This window comes from Lampris incognitus, chromosome 2 (genome assembly GCF_029633865.1).
Source record: "Lampris incognitus isolate fLamInc1 chromosome 2, fLamInc1.hap2, whole genome shotgun sequence".
NCBI lineage: Eukaryota > Metazoa > Chordata > Actinopteri > Lampriformes > Lampridae > Lampris > Lampris incognitus.
Genome location: NC_079212.1, coordinates 3,567,530 through 3,580,847, shown reverse-complemented (window position 1 = coordinate 3,580,847; position 13,318 = coordinate 3,567,530). Strand labels below are relative to the sequence as shown.

Below are 13,318 nucleotides of genomic sequence, written 5' to 3'. Positions count from 1 at the left end.
CCGGTAACACAGAGGAATGAAATATCCTGCAGTTAAAGTCCATGGACATCCCGTCGAACTCAAAGTGGATATCAGGGCAAAATGCAATGTCGTATCTGTCAAGACATTCAACCGAGTGAAACAGAAGGAGAAAGTGGATCACTCCAAGACAACAAAGCTGATTGCTTGTGGATGCAATTAAATCTGCATAATCGGGTCCGTAACCCTATCGTGCTACTTAGCAGACAGGCCCTACGCCCTACAGTTTCATGTGGTGAAGCAAAATGTACAACCATTACTAGGCTTACAAGACAGCCTTCATATGGGACTAATCACACTCAGTGAAGAGATACATTAGCTTAGTGTGACAGAAGAGGCAAGCTTCTCACACGAAGTCTTCACAGACTATGCTGATCTCTTCAAAGATGAAATTGGTAAGCTTCCTTCTACCTACTCCGTGAAGATTGACCCCGAAGCACAACCTGTCGTCAGACCTTTACACCACATTCCAGTTGCAATGCGAGATAAGGTCAAAGCAGAATCAGACAGAATGACAAGTCTAGGTGTCATCACCCCAGTTTCAGAACCTACTGAATGGGTATCATCAATGGTAGCTACCCAGAAGAGAAATTCAGACAACATATGCCTCTGCATTAACCCGAAGAACCTCAACAAAGCCCTCAAACGCCCACATCACCCAATGTGCACTGTGGAGAAAGTAGCAGCACAGAGGCCAAACTCCACTGTGTTCTCAACGTTAGATGCCAAGAGTTCTTTTTGGCAAATACCATTGGATCACAGGTCTTCAATGCTAGCTACATTCAGCTCGCTCTTTGGAAGATTCAGATTCCTCAGGATGCCCTTTGGAACAAGCAGCGCCAGTGAAGTATTTCAGCACACAAGGGAGCAAAAATCTTCACTGGATATCCTTGTGCAGTGATAGTTGATGACATCATTGTCGGAGGAAGCAGCGAGAAAGAACATGACGAAAACCTCAAGAAAGTTCTCAATCGAGCACGTGAAGTCAACTTGAGGCTAAACCCAAACCCAAACCCTAAACCCAAACCCTAAACCCATTCAGACTGAAGGAAGTCATTTATGTGGGTCACGTTCACAAGCCAAGGGCTAAAGCCAGACCCATCCAAGACAAAAGCTATCATTGAAACGTCTGCTCCAGAAGATGTCACAGCTCTGCAGCGATTCCTTGGAATGGTCAACTACTTGGGGAGGTTCATCCCAATTTAGTGAGGTCTCAGTTCCAGAGCTGCGACAGCTAACTCACAAAGAAACAGAGTGGTGCTGGTACAAACAGCACGAAGATGCAATTAATGCGCTAAAACAGAGTCTCTCAAACCAACCTACGCTTAAGTACTACAACGTCCACAAGCCCGCCACACTTACATGTGATGCTTCACAGTACGGTCTAGGAGCGGCATGTTTACAGGAAGCCCTTCCAATTGCATATTCATCTCATAACTTGACACAGATGGAAATGCGATATGCGCAGATAGAGAAGGAGCTTCTTGCTGTGTTGTTTGCATGCTCCAAATTCAACGACTATACTTACAGAAAGTGGGTCCAAATCGAAACAGATCATCAGCCACTAGTCACTATCTTATCCAAGCCCATACACACAGCTCCAGCCAGACTGCAACGTATGATGCTAAGACTACAAAAGTGTGACTTTGAACTGATCTACAAAAGAGGGAAACACATGTACCTTGCTGACATGTTGTCACGAGCCCCCAGACTGAGCAGCGCAGCAATGAAAAGACTGATTTTGAGGTCATGGCAGTAAGACACATCTTACTTAATACCTTTTAATATATTTATTAATATATTAATAATTATGGAGCCCGGCCATGGCTATATTGAGACAGTGAAGTGTTCTAGACCCTTGTATACACTCTATCATCCAAAGGAATTGAATCAAGTGCAACTGGACTTGGTATATATCCGTGAAGACGTTTCGCCTCTCATCCAAGAGGCTTCATCAGTTCGTGCCTTTCTGACCAGACCAAGCTAGTCTGACTGGCTGGTGATGAAACTCAGATATTTATCCTCTTTGGAGTTGTTATCAGAGCTAATGATGTACATGGCTCTTTGTGTTCCGATGTTTAGCCACACCCGTCGTTATCAGAGCTATTGATGTGCATGGCTCTTTGTGATCCGATGTTAAGCAGCGACGGTCATTGGGGGTGTTAGTTTCAACTTCGTTAGTTCTCCAGTCAGTGGTCATAAGTCGTTGGAGCCGTTAGTGAGCGACTGTTGTTCTTGGAGGCTAGGCTTCTTGAGTCTCCTGGGTAGAGATGAAAGGACGGCATTGTAAGTGGGAGATAGGTGTCGCAGACCTCCTCCTCTGTTGAGGGATGGTTTTTCCAGTTTCGCATAGATGGCTTCCTTCACCCCTCTTTCAAACCATCTCTCTTCCCTGTCCAAAATGTGTACGTTGCTGTCCTCAAAGGAGTGCCTTCTCCTTTTATTTTTTTAGTAAACCATATAGGTACAGCTGAAAAAATGGAAAAAACAGCAGGCAAAATTGTGAATCTGGTTGTATAAGTTGTTGAAATTGAAATAAAAGCTAAGTTTAAAAAAAACGCTAATTTATAAATGCAGTCTGTAGTGGACATCAAAACTTTGTACTTATTTTTGTTTTACATTTGTTCAGTAGACAGCTCTATGATGGAGGAAGAACGGATTCTTCACAGAATCATTGGGGGAGATTCAGACATCGATTTATCAGAGGATGAGTGTCCAGAGAGACGGGATGAGACAGAAGAGAGTGAAAGCTCAGATGAGGAGGACCCAGATGAGGTGGACCAAGATGCAGAGCCAGATGAAGTGTGCCGTCGTCATCTGTGGGACAAAACCAACACGTAGGGTTCTGAGGTTTTTAATCAGTGCAAAAATGGAAGGATAACCTACAGAGACGTGTTTCAGGAAATAGAACATTTTATTTTTGAAACAATTATTGAGAAATTTTTTTTTACAAATTCATTAGAAGGATGGACATATAAAACAAAGTGCACAAGTGTTTTCAAGTGAACGGTCCCTTTTAACATTTTTATAACATGTTAATTGTGCTAAATGATTGATTGTGCTTTGTCTTTCCCCTAAGGTTCATGCCTGTGTTGGAAGAATGCAGAATTACACCAGATGATGCTGCTAAAAGCCGTAGAGACTGGAGCCCACTGCAGTACTTACAGCAGTACATCGATGAACAGCTAATTCAGGATCTGTCTTTCTTCACCAACCAGCGCATGGTACAGGATTCAGGCTACAGCTTGAACACAACACCGGAAGAGATCAAGACCTTTTTAGGAATCTCAGTGTACATGGCATGCCTTGGATATCCAAGAATTAAAATGTACTGGGCCGCCAAAACAAGAGTCTCAATTATAACTGACTCCATGACACGAGATCGTTTTTGCAAGATCAGATCTTCCCTCAAAGTGGTCAATGATCTGGATGTGCCAGAAGATGAGAAGAAAAAGGATCTGCTTTGGAAAGTAAGACCACTCCTCAAGAGAGTGCTGCAAGGTTGCCTCAGCCTGCTCAGGCCACCAAAGGTCTGCATTGATGAACAAATGGTTCCCTTCACAGGCTGCTGTCCAGTTCGTCAATATGTTCCCGGCAAACCAAATCCAAGAGGATTAAAGGTGTTTGTTCTCGCAACTCCAAGTGGCCTTGTGTTGGACTTTGAGACCTTTCAGGGAAAGAACACCTTTGTTCAAGACCAGCAAATGGGAATAGGTGCAAATGCAGTCCTGCGTTTGACTGAGACTGTTCCCAGAGGAACACTGGTGTACTTTGACCGGTACTTTACCACCATCAAGCTTATGGAGGCTCTTCTGGAAAGGGGCCTTCCTGCTACGGGAACAATTCAGAAGAATCGAATCCCAAAAGAGTGCCACTTCACTGCTGACAAGGTCTTCAGCAAAAAAGGAAGAGGGTCATCAGAAATGATTGTACGGAGACCTAATGAAATCGCACTCACGAAGTGGGTGGATAATAAGCCTGTTGTCATGGTATCGACCGTCCATGGGATTGAGCCCCAGGACACCTGTTCCAGATGGTCAAAAAAAGAAAAGAAGCAAATCCATGTCCCAAGACCTGCGGTGGTAGTGGAATATAACAGCAACATGGGAGGGGTTGATATGTGCGATCGCATGCTCAGCTACTACAGTATGTCCAGCTACACCAAGAAGTGGACTGTTCGTACCGTGCTCCACTTCACTGATTTAGCCATCACCAACTCGTGGATTCAGTACCGACAAGACAGCCAGGCCTTGCAACGACCTGCAAAGAAAACCTCCCAATACTTGGAGTTCAAACTCCTCTTGGCTGAGGAACTGATATCCCAGGCACAGGCATGTCAGCGAGATGAAACTGACTCAAGTGATGAAGAATTCTCTCCAGAAATGAAGAAAAGGAACCCCCACCCAGATGAGAGCATAAGGAAATACGGTACAATCCATTTGCCCCAAATGCTCAACATTCCAAATGCTTCCAGATGCAGAATGCCTGGATGCAAACGCAAAACCTCTGTGAGATGCATAAAGTGCAACATGTTCCTCTGTGTCTCCAAAAAGTCAGAATGCTTCGTGAAATACCATCTAGAGTCAAATGTCTAATGAAAATGGTGAAGTTAATAGATAAGAATGGAAAATTTACATTTGCTATTTGTTTTTGTTTGTGTTGTTGTATTTTACAGGATGATTCCAGTGGATCTTTACATGTACATACTCAGCCTTTAAATGTTTCACGCTTGAGAACAATTAAATCCTGATGTCACTATAGTGGAGATGTTGTAAAATTTGAATAAAATCAAGTTTTAACTTTTTTTTCTCTTTGCAATGTGTTTTTTTACCACCCAACACTTAATTTATGTAAAAAAATTAAATTAAAAAGCCTGTTTTTTCCTGGGTCTCAGATAGAGTCTCTGCGTCAGCCATGGACAGGAAAGACAGAATTTTAGCTTGGCAAAAGCTAGACGCTACTGATGTGCTTCCATCAGAATTATCTGTCATGCACATTTATACATAAATACACGCTGACACAAACCAACAGCCAACAATTAATGTAGTCAAGGTGACATGTGGTCCCATGCAGACAGTCGTGCACGCAGACGTCAGATGGGATAAGATTTGAGTCATATAAAATCTGGTTTTAGTCCAGAGGCACAGAAACCCAATCCTGTCTTTCCCAACCAGACACCAAGCTCTGCAGGGATAATGAGAATAGAACGATGCATACAGTCATAACAATCCTAACCATGGTTGTCAGGTTTCTTTAGCTGAAGAGCAACATGTGCCTCCTATGCCATGGCATAGAAGCAGTCACAGGCACATCTCTGGACAAACTAGAAGAACTGAAATGGGGAAAAGAACTAGATGTGAATATCACAGAAGATGAGTGGTTGCATATTTGGAGAGCACAGCAGTCTACAACATCCTCTCGTACCTGGAGAGAACATTGTTGTAAGAATGTAGATTCTTTATTACACCTAATATATATATACACACACACATATACGTATTTATATATATATATATATGTGTGTGTGTGTGTGTGTGTGTGTGTATGTATATGTATATGTGTGTATATGTGTGTGTATATGTGTGTGTATATGTGTGTATATATATATATATATATATATATATATATATATATATATATATATATATATATATATATATATATATATAATCCAGTGAGTCAAGTAAATTCTTTATGAGACAGTACAAGCCTGTTTCATGCCATAAGCAGTCATCAGCTTTATTGACGTTAAGTAAAAATTTCCCAGTCTGGATGATCTCTGACCGTGATGGGCACGTTGATTCTGATTGACGTGGGAGAATAACCAATCATAGTCGAAGATTTGGGAGCATAACCAATCATAGTCCACGACGGTCTGGAGCGCTGCCTTAGGGCAAATATTTATAAGCATCCAGGGGGATATGAAGATGTGTCGTAAAATCTGGCCTATATTAATTTACAGTCCGTGACTGTGTTTTATTTACGCTTCCAAATGTCTGAGGTGTAGCTCTTTACACTCGTATATCTGTACTAATGCGCCATTAAAAAGTGACTTGACCTTTTTACAAAGCCTGGTCACGGCGGTGTTCTCCGCCCCTTATATGTCCAGTAATGGTACGGTCGGCCTTTTCGCCCGGCGGGCGTTTGGCTCAGTCCATTCGGCGGAAAGGGGCGGACGGGGTTTAGCGCCGTCTAACGTGAGGCAGAAAGAGCGAAAGGGAGCAGGGCTGCGTGTCACCGGTAATGGCAACACACCTCCATAATGGGGTTTAGACGCAAACGTGCGTGGACACAAGCGGAGACGAGCCGGTGACTTCTGACGACTTTTGACGGGACCAGCTGAGCGGTGGATGACGTCGGCCCGCAGTCGTTTCTATTCAGAGCTCCCGTGGGAAAAACACGAAGAAGACGAGGCTCCCCGCCATGGCGCGCCGCGGGGGGAGGACTCGCTGTAACGGGAATAGTGAAAATAATTATCAACTTTATTTATAGAAGCATGGCTGAAGACTACTGGGAGACGCTGCCGGCCTCGGGATACCCTTATTAGCGCTAGCTTGCCGAGCTAGCCAGAGACGGCAAGGACAGGCGGGATCCCTCCGGTGAGTAAAGGTTAGACGTCGGCTTTGGCGCGTCCGTTCGTCTATTTTTAAGCGCCGATCTGCCGCGAAGAAGAAGAAGAAGTTCCCGCAGATCTGTTTCCGAAAGCGGCGTTTGCCGTGTGGCGTCCCGCTAAGCCCCCGACCCGCTGCCGCTGCGTTGAGTTCTGTACAAAACGGGGGCGAAGTGAATTACGAGGGATTGTTGATGGCAAGACTTGGGCTTTAAATCCCCCGTAAAGTTTCCGTCTCCGGCCACGCGACAGCGGACACCTGTCTGTCTGTCTGTCACCATGGACACGGGCCAGTGAGCAGCGTGGGAGCCATGTATGTAATATATTGTGGGGCCAGTGAGCAGCGTGGGAGCCATGTATGTAATATATTGTGGGGCCAGTGAGCAGCATGGGAGCCATGTATGTAATATATTGTGGGGCCAGTGAGCAGCATGGGAGCCATGTATGTAATATATTGTGGGGCCAGTGAGCAGCATGGGAGCCATGTATATAATATATTGTGGGGCCAGTGAGCAGCATGGAAGCCATGTATATAATATATTGTGGGGCCAGTGAGCAGCATGGAAGCCATGTATATAATATATTGTGGGGCCAGTGAGCAGCGTGGGAGCCATGTATATAATATATTGTGGGGCCAGTGAGCAGCATGGAAGCCATGTATATAATATATTGTGGGGCCAGTGAGCAGCATGGAAGCCATGTATATAATATATTGCGGGGCCAGTGAGCAGCATGGGAGCCATATAATATATTGTGGGGCAAGTGAGCAGCATGGGAGCCATGTATATAATACATTGTGGGGCCAGTGTGCAGCATGGGAGCCATGTATGTAATATATTGTGGGGCCAGTGAGCAGCATGGGAGCCATGTATATAATATATTGTGGGGCCAGTGAGCAGCATGGGAGCCATGTATGTAATATAGTGTGGGGCCAGTGAGCAGCATGGGAGCCATGTATGTAATATATTGTGGGGCCAGTGAGCAGCATGGGAGCCATGTATATAATACATTGTGGGGCCAGTGTGCAGCATGGGAGCCATGTATATAATATATTGTGGGGCCAGTGAGCAGCATGGGAGCCATATTGTGAATGACAATATTTAATACATTGTGACTCGAGGAAAGGTGAACTAGTTCATCTGGACACCGCGTTTATTGACAAATACGTTTCATCTGAGTGACCTCTTCAGTCTCAACTGACTGCAGGTGTCCCAACCCTTATAAACAATACTGTAGCGAATTCGGGGGACAACTCAACCACAGGAACTGCCGCGGCCGGGAAGCGAATCCGTGTCGCCCGCACCGCAGGAGGCATCGCTAACCGCTCGACTAACAGGTCAGACCCGCCAGCCAGCGGCCAGCGTGTCTACTAATCCATGCACGTTACAATACAGTGACATATATCGCGTTATTACCGCTTTTATCGTTATTCCTAGGCCATGGTATTCTACGATAGCTGGCCATTTAGCCACCGAACCTCCTGCAATTCAACATTTTATCGGCGCACAAGACCTTGCTGCAGGATGTGTTGGTATCAAGGCTGCAGGAGAAAACTAGGTCCCAGTTAATGGTCAGATTTGTGTTTCCCGATTTAATGTCCATTTAGGCATATTCAAAAGATTTTCCTAACCAGTAGCTGACCTAAAGTATATTGACGGGGATGTCATTATCAGTCTGTTCATATATCACAGTAGAATGGGAATGTTTCCATGTTGGCAGCTTGTCTTTCCCTTTCCAGAGGCAGACCCCCCCCCCTCCATGTCAACAAAACGCATAAACAAACAAACAAACAAACAAACAAACAAACAAACACCGGCCAGGTCAAGTCATCTCCATGGCAACCAGCATCTTTGCCTGCTTTGTAGAGTGTGGCGTCCTGTCGTGTGGTGTAATGTCGGACCATTCAGCTAGCAAGACCACAGCTAACTATCGTCCCCCATACCTGTTAGCATCAGAGCAGGGTCCAGCTGACTAGCTAGCCAGGTAAACAGTCTTATCTACATGTTGCTATTAAAACAGGGTCCAGCAACCTGGCTGTCTGACTGATTTTGCTCATTTTTTTTTTACTGTTGCTTTGCTACCATTGTTGTCTTTGTATGCACGCTAGTTTGTACTAATGAGCTCAATTACACTACTTAAACTTGTTACTGGGGATATCGTTTTGCTTAGTGTGCTGTTCAGATCTGGTTTGTGATCATCATATCCCACCCTGGGCGGCATGGTGGTGCAGTGGTTAGCGCGGTCGCCTCACAGCAAGAAGGTCCTGGGTTCGAGCCCCAGGGTAGTCCAACCTTGGGGGTCGTCCCGGGTCGTCCTCTGTGTGGAGTTTGCATGTTCTCCCCGTGTCTGCGTGGGTTTCCTCTGGGGGTTCCGGTTTCTTCCCACAGTCCAAAGACATGTAGGTCAGGTGGATTGGCATTACTAAATTGTCCCTAAGTGTGTGTGTGTGTGTGTGTGTGTGTGTGTGTGTGTGTGTGTGTGTGTGTGTGGGCCCTGTGTGATGGCCTGGCGGCCTGTCCAGGGTGTCTCCCCACCTGCCGTCCAATGACTGCTGGGATAGGCTGCAGCATCCCCGTGACCCTGAGCGGTTCAAATAATGGATGGATGGATGGATGGATGGATATCCAACCCTCCCACCACATGCACACACACACTCCTGCCCACCCCCTTCTTCATCCCTTTCACCCGTCTACAACTGGTGCAGAACGCCACAGCCAGGCTCCTGACAGGTACCCAGAAGAGAGACCATATTACCCCTATACTGGCCTCTCTCCACTGGCTGCCTGTGCATTTCAGATTTGGTTTTAAGGTTCTCCTGTTTGTTTATAAAGTCATAAATGGGCTGGCCCCCTTCTATATTGCAGACCTTTTAACCCTCTGTTCCACCCCCAGGTCCCTCAGGTCAGCTGACTTGGGACTCCTGGCTGTCTCCCGATCTAAACTTAAGCTCAGGGGTGACTGTGCCTTTGCGGTTGCAGCCCCTGTGGAACAGCATTCTCCTCCCTATAAATTCTGCCCCCTCCATCGACTCTTCTTTTTTTTTAACATTCTCTTTATTGATTTTGGTTTTCAAAAAGAAAATAATATTAACAAGTCAGTAGCATATGCAAAATTTTTTGCGTAATAGGTCCAGGACGGCACACTCCACATTCATCTAGTCACCAGAGCACAGAAGTATCAAACATTGGTGTTTTTTGTTTTTTTGGGGGGGGGGTTTCCCCCCCTTTTTCTCCCCAATTGTATCCGGCCAATTACCCCACTCTTCCGAGCCGTCCCGGTCGCTGCTCCACCCCCTCTGCCGATCCAGGGAGGGCTGCAGACTACCACATGCCTCCTTCCATACATGTGGAGTCACCAGCCACTTCTTTTCACCTGATAGTGAGGAGTTTCACCAGGGTGACATAGCACATGGGAGGATCACACTATTCCCCCCAGTTCCCCCCCCCGAACAGGCGCCCCAACTGACCAGAGGAGGCGCTAGTGCAGTGACCAGGACACATACCCACATCCGGCTTCCCACCCGCAGACACGGCCAATAATACATTTACAGGGGAAAAAGGTTTACAAATCGTTGCCTCTATTTCAAGCCAAGGCAATCCAGTTTGTTCAGCCACCCATAAAGAAATAATTCTGGCTTGTATTGACAATACATGATTCTCCATCTTGGGTGAACCCCACCCACCTTGTTCTTTTGGGAGTTGTAAAATCTCCAATTAAATTTTGGGTTTGCTGTCTGCTCAGATAAAGTCTGACATGGCTCTAGTAGTGTCTCTAATATAATTTGCTTTTAAAATCACAAAAAGCTTAGATACAGGGGAAATTATTTTAGAAAGAATCGTCTTCTCAATAAGATTGATTCTGCCAAGAAAGGATACAGGAAGATTCTTCCATCTTATCATCTTTTCTTTAAGCTGTTTTATCAGAGGGTTAATATGTTCAGTGTACAGCAGATTAACTTTTGTTGTGACTTTTATTCCCAAATAATTGAGCCCTGCAGGAGCCCAGCGAAAAGGCTTAACAAAATCAGGCTCAATATGTCCACAGCTCACCAAGGGCATTATTTCTGATTTTTTTAAATTAACTTTGTACCCAGCATATGGAATGGACACAGAATGGACAACACGCTCATTAAATCAGAACTTCAACCAGTTACATTTATGGCTTTTAGGGCAGTATGGTGGTGCAGTGGTTAGCGTGGTCACCTCACAGCAAGAAGGTCCTGGGTTTGTGTGCCGGGGTAGTCCAACCTCGGGGGTTGTCCTGGGTCATCCTCTATGTGGAGGTTGCATGTTCTCCCCGTGTCTGTGTGGGTTTCCTCCGGGTGCTCCGGTTTCCTCCCACAGTCCAAAGACATGTAGGTCAGATGAATCGGCCGTACTTAATTTTGTCCCTGTGTGTGTGTGTGTGTGTGTGTGTGTGTGTGTGTGTGTGTGTGGGCCCTGTGATGGACTGGTGGCCTGTCCAGGGTGTCTCCCCGCCTGTCTCCCAGTGACTGCTGGGATAGGCTCCAGCATCCCCGTGACCTTGAGAGCAGGATAAGTGGTTTGGATAATGGATGGATGGATGGAACTGTGTACCCAGATATCAGTCCAAATTCTTTAACACATTCTATCAGAGTTGGTAGTGAATTAGTCGGGTCTGTTAAGGTCAAGAGGACATCATCCACGTATAATGGAATTTTGTGTTCTTTTGTCCCTATTATTGTTCCTTTTAATATTTTCATGTTGTCGAATAGCTATTGCTAACGGCTCTATAGCCAGGGCAAACAGGAGTGGGGACATCGGCTTTCCTTGGGCCGTACCTCTTTTTTGTTTAAAGGGTGCTGACACAAGGCCACTTGTCAAGACAGAGGCTGTAGGTGTCTTATACAAAAGTTTAACCCAACCTAATAAATTGGATTGAAAGCTCAATCTCTTCAGGACTTCAAACTATATTCCCATTCAGTTCAATCAAATGCTTTTTCAGCGTCCATAGATTCAATGGCTCCAGGGATTTGACAATGATCAAGATAATGAATAATGTTAAATAGACATATTGTAATTGGACGTTTGACCCATTATAAGTCCAGTCTGATCTGCATCCACATTGTAAGTTATCACACATTCTGTCCCATGAGCCAGTAGTTTGGATAATATTTCCATGTTCACTGCAAGCAGACTGATTGGCTGATATGAAGAACATAATTTTGGGTTTTTATTTTTCTTTAGTATTAATGTTACATTAGCCATATACATTTATTCTGTGAGTTTTGAATCCTCAATAGATTTTTTTGAAAACTCTTAGCAACAATTTATTGATCTTGCTTTTCAATACTTTAAAAAACTGCACTGAAAATCCATCCAACCCTGGGGATTTCCTGACTGAAGTGAGGATATAGCTGTATCAGTCTCTAGTAGAGAAATGGGGCCTTCCAATACATTAACGTGGTCATCTGATAGTTGTGGAATAGTTAAATTTTTTAAGAAGTGTCCTACCTTGAGCCTATCTAAATCAATCTCTGAGCTGTATAATTGCTCATAAAAGCTTTTAAATCTATCATTGATCGGCGCTCGGGTAGCGTAGCGGCCTATTCTGTTGCCTACCAACACAGGGGTCGGCGGTTTGAATCCCCGTGTTACCTTCAGCTTGGTCGGGTGTCTCTACAGACACAATTGGCCGCGTCTGCATGTGGGAAGCCGGATGTGAAGAGTAGGATAATTGGCCAAGTACAACTGGGGAGAAAAAAGGGGGTGAAAAAAAGTATCATTAATCTGACGGGTATTAATTTGGCATTGATTACTCTCATCTTGTATAACTGAAATAAAAGATTTCATGGGGGCATTCCTAGCCAAACGTGCCAACAGGCGATTTGGTTTGTTGCAGATTTCAAGTAGTCTCTGTTTAGCAAATAGAATATCCTTTTCCGCTTTTCTTGTTATCAGATTATACAACATTATTCTGATTGCCTTTAGTTCAGTTAAACATCATCTCGTTTTTTTATATAATAGTTTTCTTCTGACTGTTTTATTTTCCTCTCAATTCCAATTTGTTCAGCTACCCCCTCTTTTTTCTTTCGGCTGGCATATGAGATAATCATGCCTCTCATATAAGCGTTATATGCATCCCACACAATTCTTGGGTCAGCTTCATCTTTGTCATTACATTTTAAAAATAGGTCTGTTTGTTCTTCCAAGAATTTAATAAAGTTGTTATCTAAGAACAACAGTATAGCCATCTTCCAAGAAAATTAGCGTTCAATAGACCTAAGAGGTTGCGTTAAAATAGTAACAGGTGTATAGTCCAAAGGAGCAGTATGGTCCATACTTGACTGCTCTATTAAATGAGTTAAACATCTTGATACAAATATATAGTTGATACGTGACGCTGATGAATGGGCCTGAGAATGAAATGTGTAGCTTTTTGACATAGGATTTAAATGCCTCCAAACATCCAGAAGATCAAACTCCTTAGTAATGTTTGTGACTGCTCTTGCATTTTTGGATTGATTATTTTGGGGTGGAAACTTATTCAATATGGGACATAAACTAAAATTAAAATCACCTCCTATTATCATATTGGAGCAGTCCATTTCAGCAAGTTGACTAAAGAGTGTAGCAAAGAATTCTTCATCTTGGACATTAGGAGAATAAACATTTCCCTAACAAAACACTTTCACCATACAGCACCCCTTTACCTGAAACAACTCTTCCT

General features: G+C 44.3%; 2 protein-coding genes across 2 annotated transcripts in view; both read left to right on the top strand.

Moving 5' to 3' along the window:
* The first annotated feature begins 2,661 nt into the window (after positions 1–2,661).
* Positions 2,662–4,613, top strand: LOC130107972 (piggyBac transposable element-derived protein 3-like). Its single transcript, XM_056274794.1, has 2 exons — positions 2,662–2,855; positions 3,098–4,613. Exons 1-2 carry the CDS (start codon positions 2,662–2,664, stop codon positions 4,611–4,613), a joined length of 1,710 nt encoding a protein of 569 aa, XP_056130769.1.
* A 1,778-nt stretch (positions 4,614–6,391) lies between these two features.
* Positions 6,392–13,318, top strand: part of cdk16 (cyclin dependent kinase 16) — a 61,525-nt gene continuing 54,598 nt past the window's right edge. Inside the window, exon 1 of the mRNA XM_056275534.1 lies at positions 6,392–6,617. The gene's annotated coding sequence lies outside the window, so the exon portion shown is untranslated. The remainder of the gene's footprint in view (positions 6,618–13,318) is intronic.

Coding starts and splice junctions, on each gene's coding strand:
- LOC130107972 (XM_056274794.1), top strand. CDS start 2,662: ATGGAGGAAGAACGGATTCTTCACAGAATCATTGGGGGAGATTCAGAC. Junction 2,856..3,097: donor CTGTGGGACAAAACCAACAC/GTAGGGTTCTGA, acceptor CTTTCCCCTAAG/GTTCATGCCTGTGTTGGAAG.